This window comes from Eurytemora carolleeae, unplaced genomic scaffold, assembly GCF_000591075.1.
Source record: "Eurytemora carolleeae unplaced genomic scaffold, Eaff_2.0 scaffold817, whole genome shotgun sequence".
NCBI lineage: Eukaryota > Metazoa > Arthropoda > Copepoda > Calanoida > Temoridae > Eurytemora > Eurytemora carolleeae.
Genome location: NW_019396718.1, coordinates 129,032 through 146,924, shown reverse-complemented (window position 1 = coordinate 146,924; position 17,893 = coordinate 129,032). Strand labels below are relative to the sequence as shown.

The window sequence follows — 17,893 nt, the reverse complement described above, 5'->3', positions numbered from 1 at the left end:
TAAGTTGGGGGAAAATGGGGTGCTAGTGGAATTTGAAAAAAATGTTTGTAATTGGGAGAATTTTTTTTTTTTAATTTAGGGCAATGCCCCAAATGTGTTAGCGGAATTTGAAAACAATGTTTTTAATTGGGGCATTTTTTAAAATTGGGGGCAATGGGATCAAATGTTTAGTGGAATTAAAAATGTTTTTTAAATGGGGGCATTTTTTTTTTAAAGTTGGGGGCAATAAATTATTTTGGGATCGAGAAAATCAGCTATTTTGGGAATTATATGGACCCCTGATATAATGTCCTAGATTATTAAACTCTAGGACATATCAATAGATATTTGAGTTAAAGCTAAGATTTAAAAAAACCGAACATTCATAAATAAAAGACAAAATCATAAGGTATGGAAATGCTCGTTTACCCTTTTTATTTCCTTCTTCCGCTTTTTTCATTTACTTTTCTTCAGATAATGTGCCCTCTTTTCAGATAATGTGCCCTCTTTTCAGATAATGTGCCCTCTTTTCAGATAATGTGCCCTCTTTTCAGATAATGTGCCCTCTGTTCAGATAATGTGCCCTCTTTTCAGATAATGTGCCCTCTTTTCAGATAATGTGCCCTCTGTTCAGATAATGTGCCCTCTTTTTAGATAATGTGCCCTCTTTTCAGATAATGTGCCCTCTTTTCAGATAATGTTCCCTCTGTTCAGATAATGTGCCCTCTATTCAGATAATGTGCCCTCTTTTCAGATAATGAGTCCTCTTTTCAGATAATGTGCCCTCTGTTCAGATAATGTGCCCTCTGTTCAGATAATGTGCCCTCCTTTTCAGATAATGTGCCCTCTGTTCACATAATGTGCCCTCTTTTCAAATAATGTGCCCTCTTTTCAGATAATGTGCCCTCTTTTCAGATAATGTGCCCTCTTTTCAGATAATGTGCCCTCCTTTTCAGATAATGTGCCCTCTGTTCATAATGTGCCCTCTTTTCAAATAATGTGCCCTCTTTTCAGATAATGTGCCCTCTGTTCAGATAATGTGCCCTCTGTTCAGATAATGTGCCCTCCTTTTCAGATAATGTGCCATCTTTTCTGATAATGTGCTCTCCCCTTTTCAGACACACCAACTTGTAAAACTTACAGTTAAACACTAAATGAGCCATACATCGAAAGAATTTATGAAATGTCGTCTTGACAATTTTTCAATGGGGTTTATACTGTTTTACGTAAATTTCAGTATTTGCGAAAATAGCCATGAACATGCAGGAACAGTTTTAAAGTCCTCCATTTAATCATATAATTAAAAAACTAATTATCTGCAACATTACATTATCAGAAAGTGAAGAATACGACATTTGACGATTTTTTTCGATGTATTTATGTATGTACAAAAACCTGGAATCAAAAAGAATTTAAGAAAAAATAACAGTGTAAGTTGGAATCACAAAATAAGACAAAAAGTAAATTTATATACAGGGTGTCCCACGAAACATGACAGTTGGTTAATAGTTTAGAATTTCTTCTTCCATAATTTGTTACGTAAGTTGTTTGATACCCAAGATAATAAAACATATACTATATGGGAGGCATGTTATTGTAAAATTGGTTTCAAAATAAAATATGTTTCAAAAAAGTAATTTTTTTATTAAAATAAACTGCAAAAAGCCTTTAATATCTAATACAGTATAAGAAAGACGACTTTCATAATTATTTACCAACTGTGATGTTTCACGGGACACCCTATATATGAGGTTCAAATAATATGTTTCGTGGGACACCCTGTATATGAGGTTCAAATAATATGTTTCGTGGGACACCCTGTATATGAGGTTCAAATAATATGTCGATCGCATTTCCTTTACTTTTGTTTTCTAACTTCAATTATAAACCTAAATCACATCAATTTCTCCATTGGAGGTGTGCAAATATTTGCATATCAGAAGAATACGCCCAATTTTTATCGATATTTTGAAATTCAAAATTGATTCATAATTTTTGATGATCATCAGGAGGGATTTTTTTCTAAAATTATATATAGAGAAAATTCAACATATAATCTTTGAAATCCGAAAATGCCAGGAAACAATATTGTTTATTTAAACATAGATTAATATTCATCATCTCTTTTGGTTTTATAAAATAATTATTTGAGTTTTATAAAACCTCTGTCGTCTTTACACTTTCAGAAGTTGAAATATATGTATTTATTAATCTTTTCAAGTTTATCGGACTTAATTAGATTTGTTCTGTTCATTGTGTACAATAAAATGCATTAATCATGGAGAATCACATACAAATCTGTACTACAGCGGACAGCCCCTTTAAGGGGAATTGTCCCTCCCCCCCCCCCCCCACCTTCAATCTGTTTGTCTGTCATCTGCTAATAAAAGGAAAGCAAGGATAGCAGGTGTATGTGGGGGGGGGGCGTTGTGAGTGTTTGAAATTTAATTTCTTAGTTTCACGCACCCAAGCAACTAACACACTACTGAGCCTTCATCTTAATTTTTAAAAAACTCATATTTTTTAATTTGTATAATGTGATTGTATCTGAAAGTCGGTAACTGAAGGAAAATTAAGGCAAGTGCTTCATTTCTAAAAACCAGTTTGTCGACATGAAATTCTGCAATTAATTTTTATTGAGAAATTACTATAAATGATCCAATTTTAAATTTTCAAAGAATTCAGAAAATTCTTTTAAGGGTACCGTTGTGAATGATGGGTCACTTGAAACATTTGAAAAAAATGTAGTCCGTCCATTTTCTGAGTTTACAAGAATCATGATGACTCCACTTTAAAAAATCCCGTTAAAAAAATTGCAAATCAATGTTAAAAAAAAATAAAACTTACAAAGCTTGAAAAATTAAGAAAGGTTAAATTTGTCAAAGAAATTAAGCTGCTCGATCAAATATGCATTTTCTGCTCTCTGGAATGCTACATGTTATCTTGTTTTGTTGTTTCTTTAGGGGTCAACTCTTAGAGTTCTTGGAGTATATTCAGACTTGAAAGAAAAGCTTCAAAGAGATAATCTTGAATTTGTTCAAGTATTGTTGGTTATATTTAACACAACCCTCAAAGTTTGGGACCAAAAAAAGAAAGTATCGGCCATCTTTAAGCACTGCACTGCACACTAGTAAAACAAGCTAATTTAGTACTATAGCTCAAGCACTGCACTGCACACTAGTAAAACAGGCTAATTTAGTACTATTAGTCTAAACATTTCGCCCATTCATCATTTGTTCACATGTTGCAAGCTTAAAAGTAAATATCACAGAACAACGTAGTAGGGGTCACTTGTAAACAATTAAGGTGTTTTTTTTTGCCTCAAACTCAAATTGCCTTATCCATATATCTTTGTAACCTGATGGTGTAAAAGTTTGGTATTTCAAACATAGATAATTTGATCTAACAGAATTCATAAAAAAATCAGTTTATATTTTTAATTAAATAAGAATAGAGTTTTTGCCTCAAACTCAAATATTTCTAATCCCTCATCTTTGCAACCAGGTGGTTTAACCCTTTGATATTTTAAACTTATATATGTATTTGACCTAAAAGAGTTGAAGACTAATTTTTAAAATTCGTGATGGTGATTGACCAAACCTCTGTAGAGTAAAAAAGTAGATGTTAGTTCCTCATTTATTGAAAATATATTTCGGTCTGGGTTGACCCTCGTCAGTTCTAACGATATGATAACCATCAAAATCGATATAAAAATTTTTTTTTTTATTTGGTTAAAATTCACAAGAAAATAATTTAATAAACAAATAAAAAAGATTTTTCAAAATGAAAAATTTGGTCTGTCAAATGGACATTCTTTTTTAAATCTCTCTCAATATTGGTGTAATTACGGAATTAAAAAAGGAAAAAATTAATTCTTACACCCCAAAAGGGTAGAATTATGTATTTTGTTTCAAATGAAAAATTATATTGCAAAAAAATATAATTTATGCCGCGAATTTAAGAAATAAGACATGGTTTAAATGTACTAAGAGAACTTGTAACTTATTATCTGATTACTCGACACGAACTCTGATTTTCCTAATCTTAATTTTAGTTTTAGCATTCAGATATATGTAATAGACATTTGATATTTTAAACTATGAATTGTGTTAGATAAAATAGTCAAAGTTTACAAGACCAAATGTTTTATTGGGTTAATCCACCAGGTTGTAAATCTATCTGGAATGGAAAATTAATGTTCGATTTGAGTAATTAATTTATTAAGGTACAAAAAAAATTGTATTACTAAAATGTGTACTTTTTTATTCCTGATGCATTTTGAATTGCATCATTAAATGCATCAATGGTTTGCCTGGTATATATATATATATATATATATATAAATTGCACACTTAGGTTCCTACTATACATTGCTCTTTGATTTGACGAATCAAACATTGCTGCAAAAATGCTGCAAATCTAAAATTTCTCAATTTAAAGTTCAAACGAAATTCAAATAGACGGCTGATTAAAAGGTGAATATACTTAATGTTAATCCCTGTCAACGTAATCTAAAACATATGTGAGAAGCAATCAACAATTTGTTTTAAATCTTTTATAGACTACAATTTATTAAACAATCCACCATCAAAATTCAAACAAAATTTTAAAGAAACTGAGTTTTTGCCACAAACTAAAATGTGCTAAACTAAACAACTAGATGGTGCATGTCATTGTCCACCTTTGTCATTTTAAACTTAGATCCACTGATTTTGTAGAATGAAATTGCCAGTCCACGACATTTGGTTGCAAAGAGTTTTATACAACGTGTCAAAATCGTTGGCCTTAAAAGAATGAATTCAATTTTGTTTCTTATTTAGATGAATTAATTTTAAACTTTGTTTTCAAACTTTAATCCCTTTTCACTTGTTTCTTCAAATAATGTAAAATTAAAACAATTAGATTTCTGAAAATGTTCAAGGCACATTTTAAATCACAACAACAATTCGTTTTACAAAAAAACAATCGGAAAGGAATTGAGATTTTGTCACAAACAAATTTTTATATCTTTACAACCTTATGGTTTGTTCTAACAGAATTCATGGTCTGAAGTATCAAAAGTCTAGGTTGCATAAATATAGGGATTAGAAAAGCAGAGCTTGTGGCAAAAACTATGTTCTAAGATTTATCTAAGGTTGATAATCCAAGTAAATAATCAGTTGGTTGATCTAAGGTTAATAATTCAAGTGAAGAGTCAATTGGTTGATCTAAGGTTGATAATCCCAGTGAAGAGTCAATTGGTTGATCTAAGGTTGATAATCCCAGTGAAGAGTCAATTGGATGATCTAAGGTTGAAAATCCCAGTGGAGAGTCAATTTGTTGATCTAAGGTTGATAATCCCAGTGAAGAGTCAATTGGTTTATCTAAGGTTGATAATCCCAGTAAATAGTCAATTGAATGATCTACCGTTGATAATTCCAGTGAAGAGTCAATTGGTTGATCTAAGGTTGATAATCCCAGTGAAGAGTCAATTGTTTGATCTAAGATTGATAATCCCAGTGAAGAGTCAATTGGTTGATCTAAGGTTCATAATCCCAGGGAAGAGTCAATTGGTTGATCTAAGGTTCATAATCCCATTAAATAGTCAATTGGTTGATCCAAGGTTGATAATCCCAGTAAATAGTCAATTGGTTGATCTACGGTTGATAATCCCAGTGAATAGTCAATTGGTTCATCTAAGGTTGATAATCCCAGTGAAGGGTTGATAGGTGCTCGAAAGCTGGTTGATATCCTTACTTTTGACTACGCTTCCATAGCCATAAACTCGAAAACATCTAACCTCTAATCTAATCTGTAATAAATTACCGGTATTAATCATGGACATGGGTAACAAAATTTTAATGTAGTAAAATTGTTATAATATTTGATAAACAAAACTTACTAGTATTAGGTAGGTAGGGAAAATGAGGAGTCGATTTGTGACTTCTGAAAAATAAATACCCGGTTGGTTACAAAAATTATTGTTTACAGCGATAATCACGAATTTTAAGCATTTCTATATTCAAAACTTGTTTTCATTTTTCATGGATTTAGCGTCTATTGATAGAGGAGGTTGGGTTTAGTTTCGGCTCTGGGAGGGGGGGGGGGGATGGCTTTTTGCTTTCAAGATGAAATCTATTGAAGAAAGGTTTCAATATGATTTATGGTCTACAATATTGTAATATTTTAGATGTCTCTGGGCAGTGTATCGGAAGTGGAATTGAAAGGTGAAGGCATGCTGCCATTTTTCATTGCAAGGTAAGCTAGTTTTTTTAAAACCAAAAATAATGATTTTAATATGTAGTAAATTCGAATTTTTTTACTCTTGAAAAAGACTGTCAGCGAACTTCCTTTCGAGGATATCAATAAATCATATCAAAAAGTGTGGAAGATAGTGTTGTTTTTCTGTGACCTTCTTGTAAACAACACATACGCAAGCTATTTTAACAGAGAACCCGCAAATGAAATAAACAGTATAAATACAGATAAGCATACGAAGATGATCACTGATCAGCTAAAGCTATTAAGGGTACCGTAGTAGATCAGGCATTGTCATCCTTGCATGGACCATGTAGTCTCACACACGTGGATTTAATGGTTCTGTCAATGTTCCAGAAAGCTGTGACTTTTGACCACAATTTGACCCATTAAACATGATTGTTTAGCCTTTTTTCTAAATATTTTTTGTCGGCACATGCATTTTGAATGAAAAAGTACAGAATGGATAAATCCGTAAAGTAAATGATGGTTAAATTTTGATTTCAAATAGAAGAAACCGATTGCTGTTCACTCTGGTTAGCTAGTCCGGGGTTTCTCTTAATCCTCAAAAAAAGTTCTAAGACTATATTCAAGGCTGAGGACTAAGGAATCAAGTCATTGCAACAAACTCTAATCCTCTAATCCCTATATCTTTGCAACCAAATGTCGTAAACCTTAGATATCTAAAACTATTGAGTCTTCTGGATCAAATAATCTTAGTTTGAAATACCAAAGATTTACACCATCATGTTGCAAAGATATAGGGATTAGAACATTTAAATTTTGTTTTAAAGGGAGTGACCGGCTATGTAAGGTAGTTGATCTGAGTATGCAGTGTTGTGAAAAGCTTCTTTCGGATTCATTTAAGACATATTAAACTTTTAAAGATCTGTAAATCCTGAGTTTGAGCGCAAATTCGATGTTCAAAACTGCTAATTTAGGTGTGGATACGCTTTCAGAAAATAGTTTTTTTAAATCATTAAATAACGACGACATAAAATGTAAAAAAGTTCTACAATAAACTACAGACGTCATGTATAGGAACATGTTGAGAAAATAAAAATTAATCTTATCATCGAAAATAAGTAATCTTGTTCAATTATTAGTTTCTATTATCTCATTATTTTGGTTTCTCATTATTTACAAAGATTTTCGCAGATTTCCTAGAATTATTATTGAAAAGACGACATTTGAAGAATTTGAAGAAATCTGCAAATAAATTCAAAGAAAATAAGAAATTCAATATAATTATGAAAACGAAATAATCGATTTTATCATTGATTTATTGACAAATTTCTGTAGAGAAATATGTTCCTGACCATCTAATTAGATTACTGTATAATTTCTACTTTATTTTTGGTTGTCGTTATTTAATAATTTAAAAAAAAAACAGTTTAATATGTCTCAAATGAATCCGAAAGAAGTTTTCCACATTACTGCATACTCAGTTAAACTACCTTACATAGCCGGTCACTCCCTTTAAGTTGTCTTTACAGTCTCATCTCTTGTGGGTTACTCTGTAACAATGTAGCACTGTCTTAAAGTTTTGACCTTTGTAAGAGGAAATTACGTATAATTATACAATATATTACAGGATAAAGGATAGAGATTACAATGAAAGAAATATTCTGCGTGCAGGACTTGATGTATCATTTAAGGTAAATCAGGATTTTATTGTAATTGACTTTTATAAAAAAAAACTTTATCTAAAGAACTGTTTTAACCAAAGTCTGCAAAGTCTTACGCAAAAATAAATCTAAGGTTGGCCAATTTAGTTCAAGTGCGTTTCAATAATACAATGTAGAAGTCCACAAAAAAAGTATTATTGGATTCGTTAACTTGAAACCAGTTTTAGTTTATTTACAACACATACTGTTATAAACTTTTTTTTAAAGATATCTTATTTACTGATAAAAACTTACAATATGCTAGAGCATACGTGACAAGAAAAGAGAAATGAGACTACTTTATCAAATCATTAAACAGTTTAAAAGAAAAAAACAGTTCTACATAAAAGACATAAGTCGAATTCCAGAGAATTTTTCAGGGTCTGGATACAAATCAGTAAATTTCAGGGTCAGGGGTATATGCCTTGCAATCTTGGGAAATATATTTTTTTTTAATTGCTCAAACGTTTTAGCAGAAATGGCTTTCATTTTTGTTAAAGAAAGAAAAATATTTTAAAAATTTCACTCCCGTAGGCAAATCCGAAATTTATTAAAAGTTCATAGTATGTTGACAAGTCGATATGTAGAAATGTAGAAAATGTTCAGAATGTTCCTTCTCTAGTGTGTGCAGTGCATTTGTCTTGGCTTTTCCTATTCTGACGTCATACTTTAATTAACATTCTTTCTTTGCAGATTTATGCAACTTTTTATTTGCCATAAATCCACAAAATTGTTCATGTCTTTAATATTATTTAGTTTATTATTTTTCAGATGTGTTATGTACTATTATTTTGAAATCTTCGTGAATTTATGACTAAATGCAAAATTATGGATGTTTACGTTTTCATTTTTTTTGTAAAACGATCGTTTCGTTATGAAAACGGCGACAAAGAAACAAAAACGAAACGACTGTTTTTTAAAAACTATCGTTTTTTAAAAAGTTTGTTCTTAAAACGGTAGTTTTTCAAAATTATCATTTTTATAAAGCTCGTCGCTTCGTTGGCGATCTTTAACGACAAACCTTCGTTAACAAAGAGAGGAGGAGAGAGGAAAACGCTCTGAAGGGTATTGGTACTTATCGTTATCATTGATTTAAAGAAAATAATCAATAAAGTTGCATGCAATTATTTTTCAAAAACGATCGTTTTTTCAAAAACATCAGTTTTTCATAAAGTTCGTCGTTTCGTTAACGATCTTTTACGACAACCCTTCATTAACAATCGTTGACGACAATCCTTGGTTACCGATCGTAAACATATTTATCAATGACAATTTTTTTCAAAAACGATTATTATTCGTTTTCTAAAAGCTTTCAAAACGAGGGGGTCGTTTTTAAAAACGATCGTTTTTGAAAACGATCTAAAAATGAAACAAAAACTATCGTTTAACGATCGTTTTCAAAACGATTAACAACCCTATTTAACAATTGGCAAAAAATAGTAGTTACATAACATACTGAAATATATTAATGTTTACTAAAGGCCCTTTTCAAACATTTTAGCTTTTAACTGTTTCGTTTTTATCCACTTTATTCGTACTTGATAAATGAATAAACCTAATTTTTCTGCCAAGGGGCCACTATCATCATACCATGGTATATTTTTTGCAAAATTCTGCGATACATTTTTTTGACCTCTTGTCTTTCTTTAAAAAAAATGTTCTTTTTTTACAGAAGTTTGAGAGAGAATTTGATGATTCTGATCTGACAGTTTTCTGCGCTGCCGAGGGTAGACTTAAACACGATAAATCAAACAAATCAATCATTATATTCAGCAGGTTAATTTAATACTATTTATAAATCAAAATATAAAAAGGTTTTTTATACATTTTAGAAATCAAAGAAATCAAACATTTTGTGCACAGCAGGTTGCTAAATACAATTGATAAATAAAAATTCAATTATTTGGATTAAAAATCTAAATATTTAGAATTCAATTATTTGGATTAAAAATCTAAATATTTAGGATGAGAAAAGTAAATTCATTTAAACAATTTACAAAAGTCTAAACAATTAAATGCTCTATTGATAGGGTAAGGGAAAAGGTCATAACTTAGGCAGTCTAAAACAATACTTAAGCTTGTCTAAAGCTGTGTTTGGATTACAGAAAAGCATAAGTTGTGTTGCGTTGCTGGAGTAGGAATGTAGATGTTGATATACCAAGTTTTATGTTACTGTTACGAAGCTCTACAAAAATGTAAGACGTTTCTTATTTTTAAAAGTTGTAAACCTTTTTTCTTTGCGTTCATTACATTGTGAAAAATATTCATTCGAACACACACAGATATAAATCAAAATTGCATTCATTTTCTTACGTCAGAAAACTCTGAAATAGGAAGACGACTTTTAAAATCAAGTTCTAACTTTTAAAAGTCCAATTAGTATCGAGTAAAATATTTTTCTGTCTACAATATCCAAAAATACTTAATTATTGATAAAATGTCGTCTTCCTTTTATATTGTGTTAAAAAGTTGCAGAATGCAATAAAAGCAAACTTATAGAGAAAATCTTTTGGATAAATAAAAACATCTTAAACATCTTGAGGAGCCCTTGGAATAATAAAAAAAACCTATAATATACGAAAACCATAAAACAAGGCCTTTCTACTTTTAAGGAGCAGAATCAAATCTAACTAAATTCCATTTTATTTGCAACTTGGTGGGGGTTAAACTTAATTCAAGGGGTAGGGGTAATTCGTATTTACGCCACTGTTAGCATTCCTGCAATCATAAGCCTAACAAAATTATTTTAAATAAACCCCCATATTGAAGAAAATACGTGTTTTTGTTTAATTTCAGTTCAAGAGCTCAGTTTAAAAACTGCAACTCTTCCTCGAAGGTTAAAATGAAAAGAATGAAATGTTTGCAGTTTGTCCAGTTAATCCAGTAAACATCATTAATTTCCTCATATCTCAACACTAGAGCAGTTTTAAGCACAGGAGAACTCAAATCCAAAAGGTCGATTTTTTCTGTTACGCCCTTGGGACCTCGTAGCTCTTTTTAATTGAAGGCCCAATAATGCGAAGACCTTATTTATTTGATATCATGTATACATTTTTCAACTTCAGGCAAAGTTAAGAGTAAAATATGAAGATTTTTTTTTAGAAAAATAAACAATATTTGACAAATAAACACCCGTTTAGATAGACCTGCCTTGAAACAATAAGCTGTGCAAAATATTTAGAGATTATAAAGGATGTAAAAAGTTTGCAAATATGCTTTCTAGTCATGATAAATTCACAAATATATATGCATTTACAAACAGAAAGTCTTAAGGTAACTAACGATAACTAAAAAAAAATTACAAATAGAAAGTTTTAAAAAAATTAAAAATGGCCGTAAAACAATTGAGTCTTTGCCACCAACTCTGATTTTCTAATCACTATATCTTTGCAACCCAATGCAACATCATTAGGTTGCAAATATAAAGGGATTAAACAATTTGAGTTCTTAGTTCCTTTGGGTTGAAATTTCAAAATTAACAAAGGAGCTGATTTTCTCAAACCTACATCTTTGCAACCTCATGAGACACACTTATGATATTTCAACCCTAGACCATTGGATTTAACAGAATAGTTTGAAATATCAAAGGTCTACGACATTGGATTGCAAAGATATAGGGACGGACAAATTTGAGTTCCTTTTCCATCTTTTTCAAAACATGAAGAATGATGATAATCAATCAACATCTATTTCAGAAAATATATATCTTATAGTTTATCAAATGTTAGTATTGGCCAAGAAATATAAAGACCAGGAACCGCCATATCTCATGCGTCAAATCTGTCTACTGCAGTGGGAGGAGATCAAAACAAAGAATTCAGGGGCAACGCATCATTTTTGAGGGAAAAGGACCCAAGGGGTGGAATTAGAATATATTGCTATTGTATTTTCCATATTGACCAGAAAGCTAAAAATCATATGTATTCGCTCAAACTATTAACATGTTTTTTGTTGGACTGTAATATCACATCAGAACTGTAGTCCGTTCCCTTCAACTTCTGTGGGGGCACTGGGTTTGTTTACTTTCCTCCGACAGTACAGTACATAACATGCGTAATGCGTATATCTGAGTTGGGCGTTCCTGTATATAGTTCCTTGGTATTGGTAATCATTTCGGCAGTAATCATTGAAAGTTCTTGTCGAATATATCAATACACTGTAGTTAACTTTCGATTCTAATTTTGATTTCAGGCTTTTAAACAGCATGGATACACATAAACATGGAATCAAAGAGAAGCATCACTATAATTACTTGTAAACTTGTAATTTGAAAAAAGCTTGTAAGCAATCAAAAGTTGTCGTCTTTGTATTGATTTAATCGCCTACCAAGGTATTTAAATTATCATTTGATTATATTACATGAATATTTATATTATTATGATTTATTTGTCGATATTGGATATTTAATTAGAAATTAGATATGATTACAAGGCTTTACCTTCTTTCAAAAGGCAGGTTTTTTTGTTGCCCTCTGTTTTGAATTTCATGTATCCAGCTAAGTTATTTTTTATCATACTTGTGCGTAAGATACAAATTACAGGTGCTACGTTGCTTCAAAGCCGTAACAGTTCTGTCGCATAGATTTGACATTTTTCTACTCTCTAATTGCAGTGTGGTCACATTGAAATTAAGTTAATTCCATGTGACACCCCCCCCCCCATGCGAAGATGGCAAAGACCGATTTACAATGGTACCCATAAAAGGTTTTTCTGATCTAGTATGAAATGAAAACCAATTTTTTTTCTAAATTTATTTTTAATTGTTCATTTTCATTTGCGGTTTCTCTAGATGATTAAACTTTTTTTCGAGTCAGAAAAACGACGATTTCCTCCACATTTTTGATCAGATGACGGTGTCAATGGTACCATGCATTGTATATATCGGGCATTGCCGCCATCTTAGCATAAAGGGTCCCTTAAAAATTTCGCTAACAGTCCCTTTTTGTTCTAGTCCTGGGCCTGCGCACAAGATCACGTATGGAATCTTGAAAGAAAAGTTTCCTGACTACTCATCAATTATCTGGAGAGATGGATAATAAGACCAAAATGTTCAAATTCACTTTTTATTTCTATCATGAATAAGTTCATTAATCAACTTATTACTCAAATTTTCTTATTCTCATCATCCTCATACCCAATGCATTGTTTTTCAACCTCTTACTTCTGTTTAATCAAATTATCAAAGTTTAAAAGGTTTTCACAATTACAAAATATATAAAAATTAAAGTTTGAGGCAGGTAAATAGTTCACGTCTTGGTTACTGCACGCTCAAGTTTAGAAGAAAAAAATTTTGATTCAATATTTTGTTTCAGTAAATGATTGATTAATGTTCGCGTAACCCTGCTTTACATCATGCTAAAAAAGTTTGACTAATAACTTTAATATTTGTATCAAAACCATAACTCTTAATGCAGAAGTTATTTTTAATAAAATATGTATTTTTACGAGCTTGTTTTTATTTAAACTCGAAGTCATGATTTTTGAATAATAAATTTTGTAAATAAAGATTTATTTTATTAAACATACTAATTTATGCAGTCAGGCCCTTAAAAAAGGGCCTGAACAAATTTATTTTAATTTGAGCGGCGTCTCAAATCCGCCAAAAACCGGCTTCAATCATAACCCTCAAGTAATATTAAAAAAACAGCTGGCGTAGGTCCGATATTGCAGTAGGTCGGATAAATAGTAGGTCAGAAGTTCAGATAGGGAAAATGTTGCGTATAGACGAATATTATTATATTTCTAATTGAATCCACGAAAATGATGAAATTAATCTGTCACTTCTATGTTTATTTAACATTTTCTGGAATTATTATTAATTTCAAATAAAAACAAAAATTTCATTCAATTTAATCAACAGTTTGAAAAGAAATGACAGGTTCTAGACTTACTGGGTGATTCATTATACGCTAGAGGGTCTTTTCAGATATTTGATGATTCCAATTATGTTTTTTTTTCTAAGAGACGGAACATAACAATTCACAGAATAAATTCATCTAGCACAATAATTAAGGTTTCTGCTTTTTTCAAATTGTTTTAAGATTATTTTGAAAAATTATGTTAAAAATTCAAACTCTTTTCAGAAATAAGTCTGCCATATTTTCAGTTTAAAAGTGTTTCTGTAAAACCTGAATTTTAACTATAAAATCTCTGTTCAATAATTGAAACTCCACCTGACTTCACAAAAGCTGGAAACTAGATTTTTTTTAATGTTTCAACTCAAAGATATAATCGGTCTGATGACGCACAATTGGGACACACTTTTGGGTGCACTATTGAGGATGCACTATTGGTAGGCATCATTGAGTACGAACACTTTGAAGGACACTATTGGGACACACTATTAGGACGCACTATTGAGGACGCACTATAGGACGCACTATTGGGACACGCTATAGAGGATGCTATATTGAGATTGCAATATTGAGGACGCATTATTGGGGACCACTTTTAAGGACGCAGTTACAAGACGCACTATTCATGACGCACTATTCAGAATGCACCATATAGGACGCACTATTGAGGACGCACTATTGTGGACGCAATATTGAGGACTCACTTCTGAGGACGCAATATTGGGGCGCGCTATTGACGATGCAATATTGAGATTGCAATTTTGAGGACGCACTATTGGGACGCGCTATTGACGATGCAATATTGAGATTACAATTTTGTCGACCCACTATTGGGGACCACTTTTAAGGACGCAGTTACAAGACGCACTATTCATGACGCACTATTCATGTTGCACTATTGAGGAAGCACTATTGTGGACGCACTATTGAGGACTCACTTTTGAGGACGCACTATTGAGGACGCACTAATGAGGACGCACTATTTGGGACAAAGATAGAGAACAGACTTTTTAGGATTCAGGTACTGGACAAACTATTTAGGACGCACTATTCAGAATGCACTATTCAGAATGCACTATTCAGAATGCACTATTCAGAATGCACTATTCAGAATGCACTATTGAGGACGCACTATCGGGAAGCACTATTGGGACGCACTTGTAAGGACGCAGACACAGAAAAGAAATATGAACACACAATTGAGGACACAGATAGATGACGCACTATTGGGGCGCAATATAGAGGACACACATACATGTTTAAAAACATTCGATATCGTAGCTAAACATGTAGAAAAGTAAACGAGACTTAGATTAGAGGTTTGTTGACAATGTAGAAAAAGAAAGTTTTGAGGAATTTAAAAATATTTCCCGTTGTTGTGAATTAGAAAAGATCTAGTTCTGACTTGTCACACGTTCAAAAACTAGAAAATTCCATTAAATATTTGTTACTCACTTTTTACATAAAGTTCTCGGCAAGTCAAGTAAAGCAGGGAAAGAATCGCAGATTAAGGTTTCGAAAATTAACGAAAAATGCCGTTAATGAACGGAAAGCACTATTTCAAATTATGATCTTTATAGTAGACCCCAATCAGTACCCCAAGAAGGAATGGGTATATATGGGCCTTCTATTCCAAAATTAAACCTATAGCCTAAAAGAAAAAAAATAACATTGCAAAACATTTTAAACAGAAAGAACCTGTCAAATCATTCGTTGGGATGTTTAGAAAGATGAAAATTTCCCTGTATGATAATTGAAGAACTGCAGTATGGTTTTGGTGAATTATATTGACGTACTAAGCCTAGGGGTGTCAGAAATGATTTTTTTTGCATTTTTTGAAAACGTCCAATAATCCTAAAAAAGTTTAATTTTGATAAATAATTATCATACAGGGAAATTTTCATCTTTCTAAACATCCCAACGAATGATTTGACAGATTCTTTAGCCTATTTTCATTTAAGTGAATCATCTGAACTCTCTGAACAGTTTAAACGTTTTCTATTCTGTTATTAAATACATTAAAGTCTGTAAAATCAAGTTGTGTGTTGACCACAGACCCTGACACTGCAGACATACTGAAACGTCAAATAATTCGTCGGTAAAACACTTTAATGTTCGGCCTCTAACTTGTAATTGAGATGTTTCTCAAATATTCTGCATGTTTACAACAGGTTCAACATAAAATAAACTAGAAAGCCGTTAAATAGCATTTTAAAACAATTTAGAAATATATTAGTTTGGAAAATTATTTTAAGTTTTTTAAGTGAAAAATACTTTTTGCAAGAGACAACTAAAATAAGAACATAAGACGAGAACTAGACATTAATAAGATAAGCAAGCATTTTTACAACTACACAAATAGACACCTAGACATCAAAATGCGCAGAGAACTGCAGAAATGATTTTTTTTATAGACAGATGACAAAATAGACAAATAGGACATAGGACAACTAGACTATTAAACTACTATGTCAACCCTAAAAACTAAATAAGACAACTAGACTATTTAACTACTATGTCAACCCTAAAAACTAAATAAGACAACTAGACTATTTAACTACTATGTCAACCCTAAAAACTAAATAAGACAACTAGACTATTTAACTACTATGTCAACCCTAAAAACTAAATAAGACAACTAGACTATTTAACTACTATGTCAACCCTAAAAACTAAATAAGACAACTAGACTATTTAACTACTATGTCAACCCTAAAAACTAAATAAGACAACTAGACTATTTAACTACTATGTCAACCCTAAAAACTAAATAAGACAACTAGACTATTTAACTACTATGTCAACCCTAAAAACTAAATAAGACAACTAGACTATTTAACTACTATGTCAACCCTAAAAACTAAATAAGACAACTAGACTATTTAACTACTATGTCAACCCTAAAAACTAAATAAGACAACTAGACTATTTAACTACTATGTCAACCCTAAAAACTAAATAAGACAACTAGACTATTTAACTACTATGTCAACCCTAAAAACTAAATAAGACAACTAGACTATTTAACTACTATGTCAACCCTAAAAACTAAATAAGACAAATAAACAGCTTAATGATTCAATAAAATTCAAATACAGGGTGTCCCTCGAAACATGAAAGTTGGTGAATAGTTTTGAATGTCTTCTTCCACATACTGTATTAGATATTAAAGACTATTTGCAGTTTATTTCTTTTTAAATGTTTAACTCATATATATTTTAATGTGAAATCAATTTTACTACAGTGAACCCCTTAATAACGAATACATCGGAAGAATTCATCAAATGTCGTCTTGACAATTTTCAATGAATTTTATACTTTATTACGTAAATTTCAGTATTTGAAAAAATAAATAAATAGCCATGAATATGTGGGAACAGTTTTAAAGAGTTCTATAAAATCATTTAATTAAAAAAACTAAATATCTGCAACATTCCATTATCAGAAAGTGAAGAATACGACATTTTATGAATTCTTTCGATGTATTCGTTATTAAGGGTTTCACTGTATAATATAACTGTCATGTAAAAATGTTATTAGTCTTTTAGTATCAAATTATGGAAGAAGACATTTTAAACTATTCACCATCTGTCATGTTTCGTGGTACCCTGTATCTGAAATGATAAAAAATAAACAATTTGACCAGAAAGTAATGACCCTAGTTTCCAACTATAAGCAGATATCTGTAAATTGTGTGTGCAGTCTCAAGATGACAAGATGAATGAGATTTAAATTGAAAATTTCAAGCAAAACAGTTTGAAATATATCAGAGTCAGAGATAATTAACCTTTTCCTCAGCCAGGCAAAAAGTTGCGAATTTTACAAGAAACAAATTTGCTGCTAATCAGTCAACATACATCAGAGCAGCTTAGCATTTCAAGAAAGAAAACATCATTTTCTATTTTATCGGTTTAATTCTTTTAATCTTGAAGTTTATGATAAAAACATATAATTTAAAAGCATTTTGGATATTTTTATTTTAAGTTATTTTAAGCCTAAAGCAGGGGGGGGGGGCCTGTATTTTTTTCGAATTTATTTAAGGGATTTTAAATAAAATTTTTTGGATTATATTAAAAATTTATAAAAGAAAAAGAACCCATGACGACATTTATTCTATCCTGTAGAAATACGCCAAATTAAGACGACATTTAACATA

General features: G+C 31.1%; 1 protein-coding gene across 1 annotated transcript; it reads left to right on the top strand.

Moving 5' to 3' along the window:
• The first annotated feature begins 2,427 nt into the window (after positions 1 to 2,427).
• On the top strand, positions 2,428 to 13,354 carry LOC111707739 (uncharacterized). The gene is made up of 5 exons (XM_023480879.1): positions 2,428 to 2,556; positions 6,149 to 6,216; positions 7,811 to 7,874; positions 9,556 to 9,659; positions 12,834 to 13,354. Exons 2-5 carry the CDS (start codon positions 6,149 to 6,151, stop codon positions 12,916 to 12,918), a joined length of 321 nt encoding a protein of 106 aa, XP_023336647.1. The 5' UTR covers positions 2,428 to 2,556; the 3' UTR covers positions 12,919 to 13,354.
• The last annotated feature ends 4,539 nt before the right edge of the window (positions 13,355 to 17,893 follow it).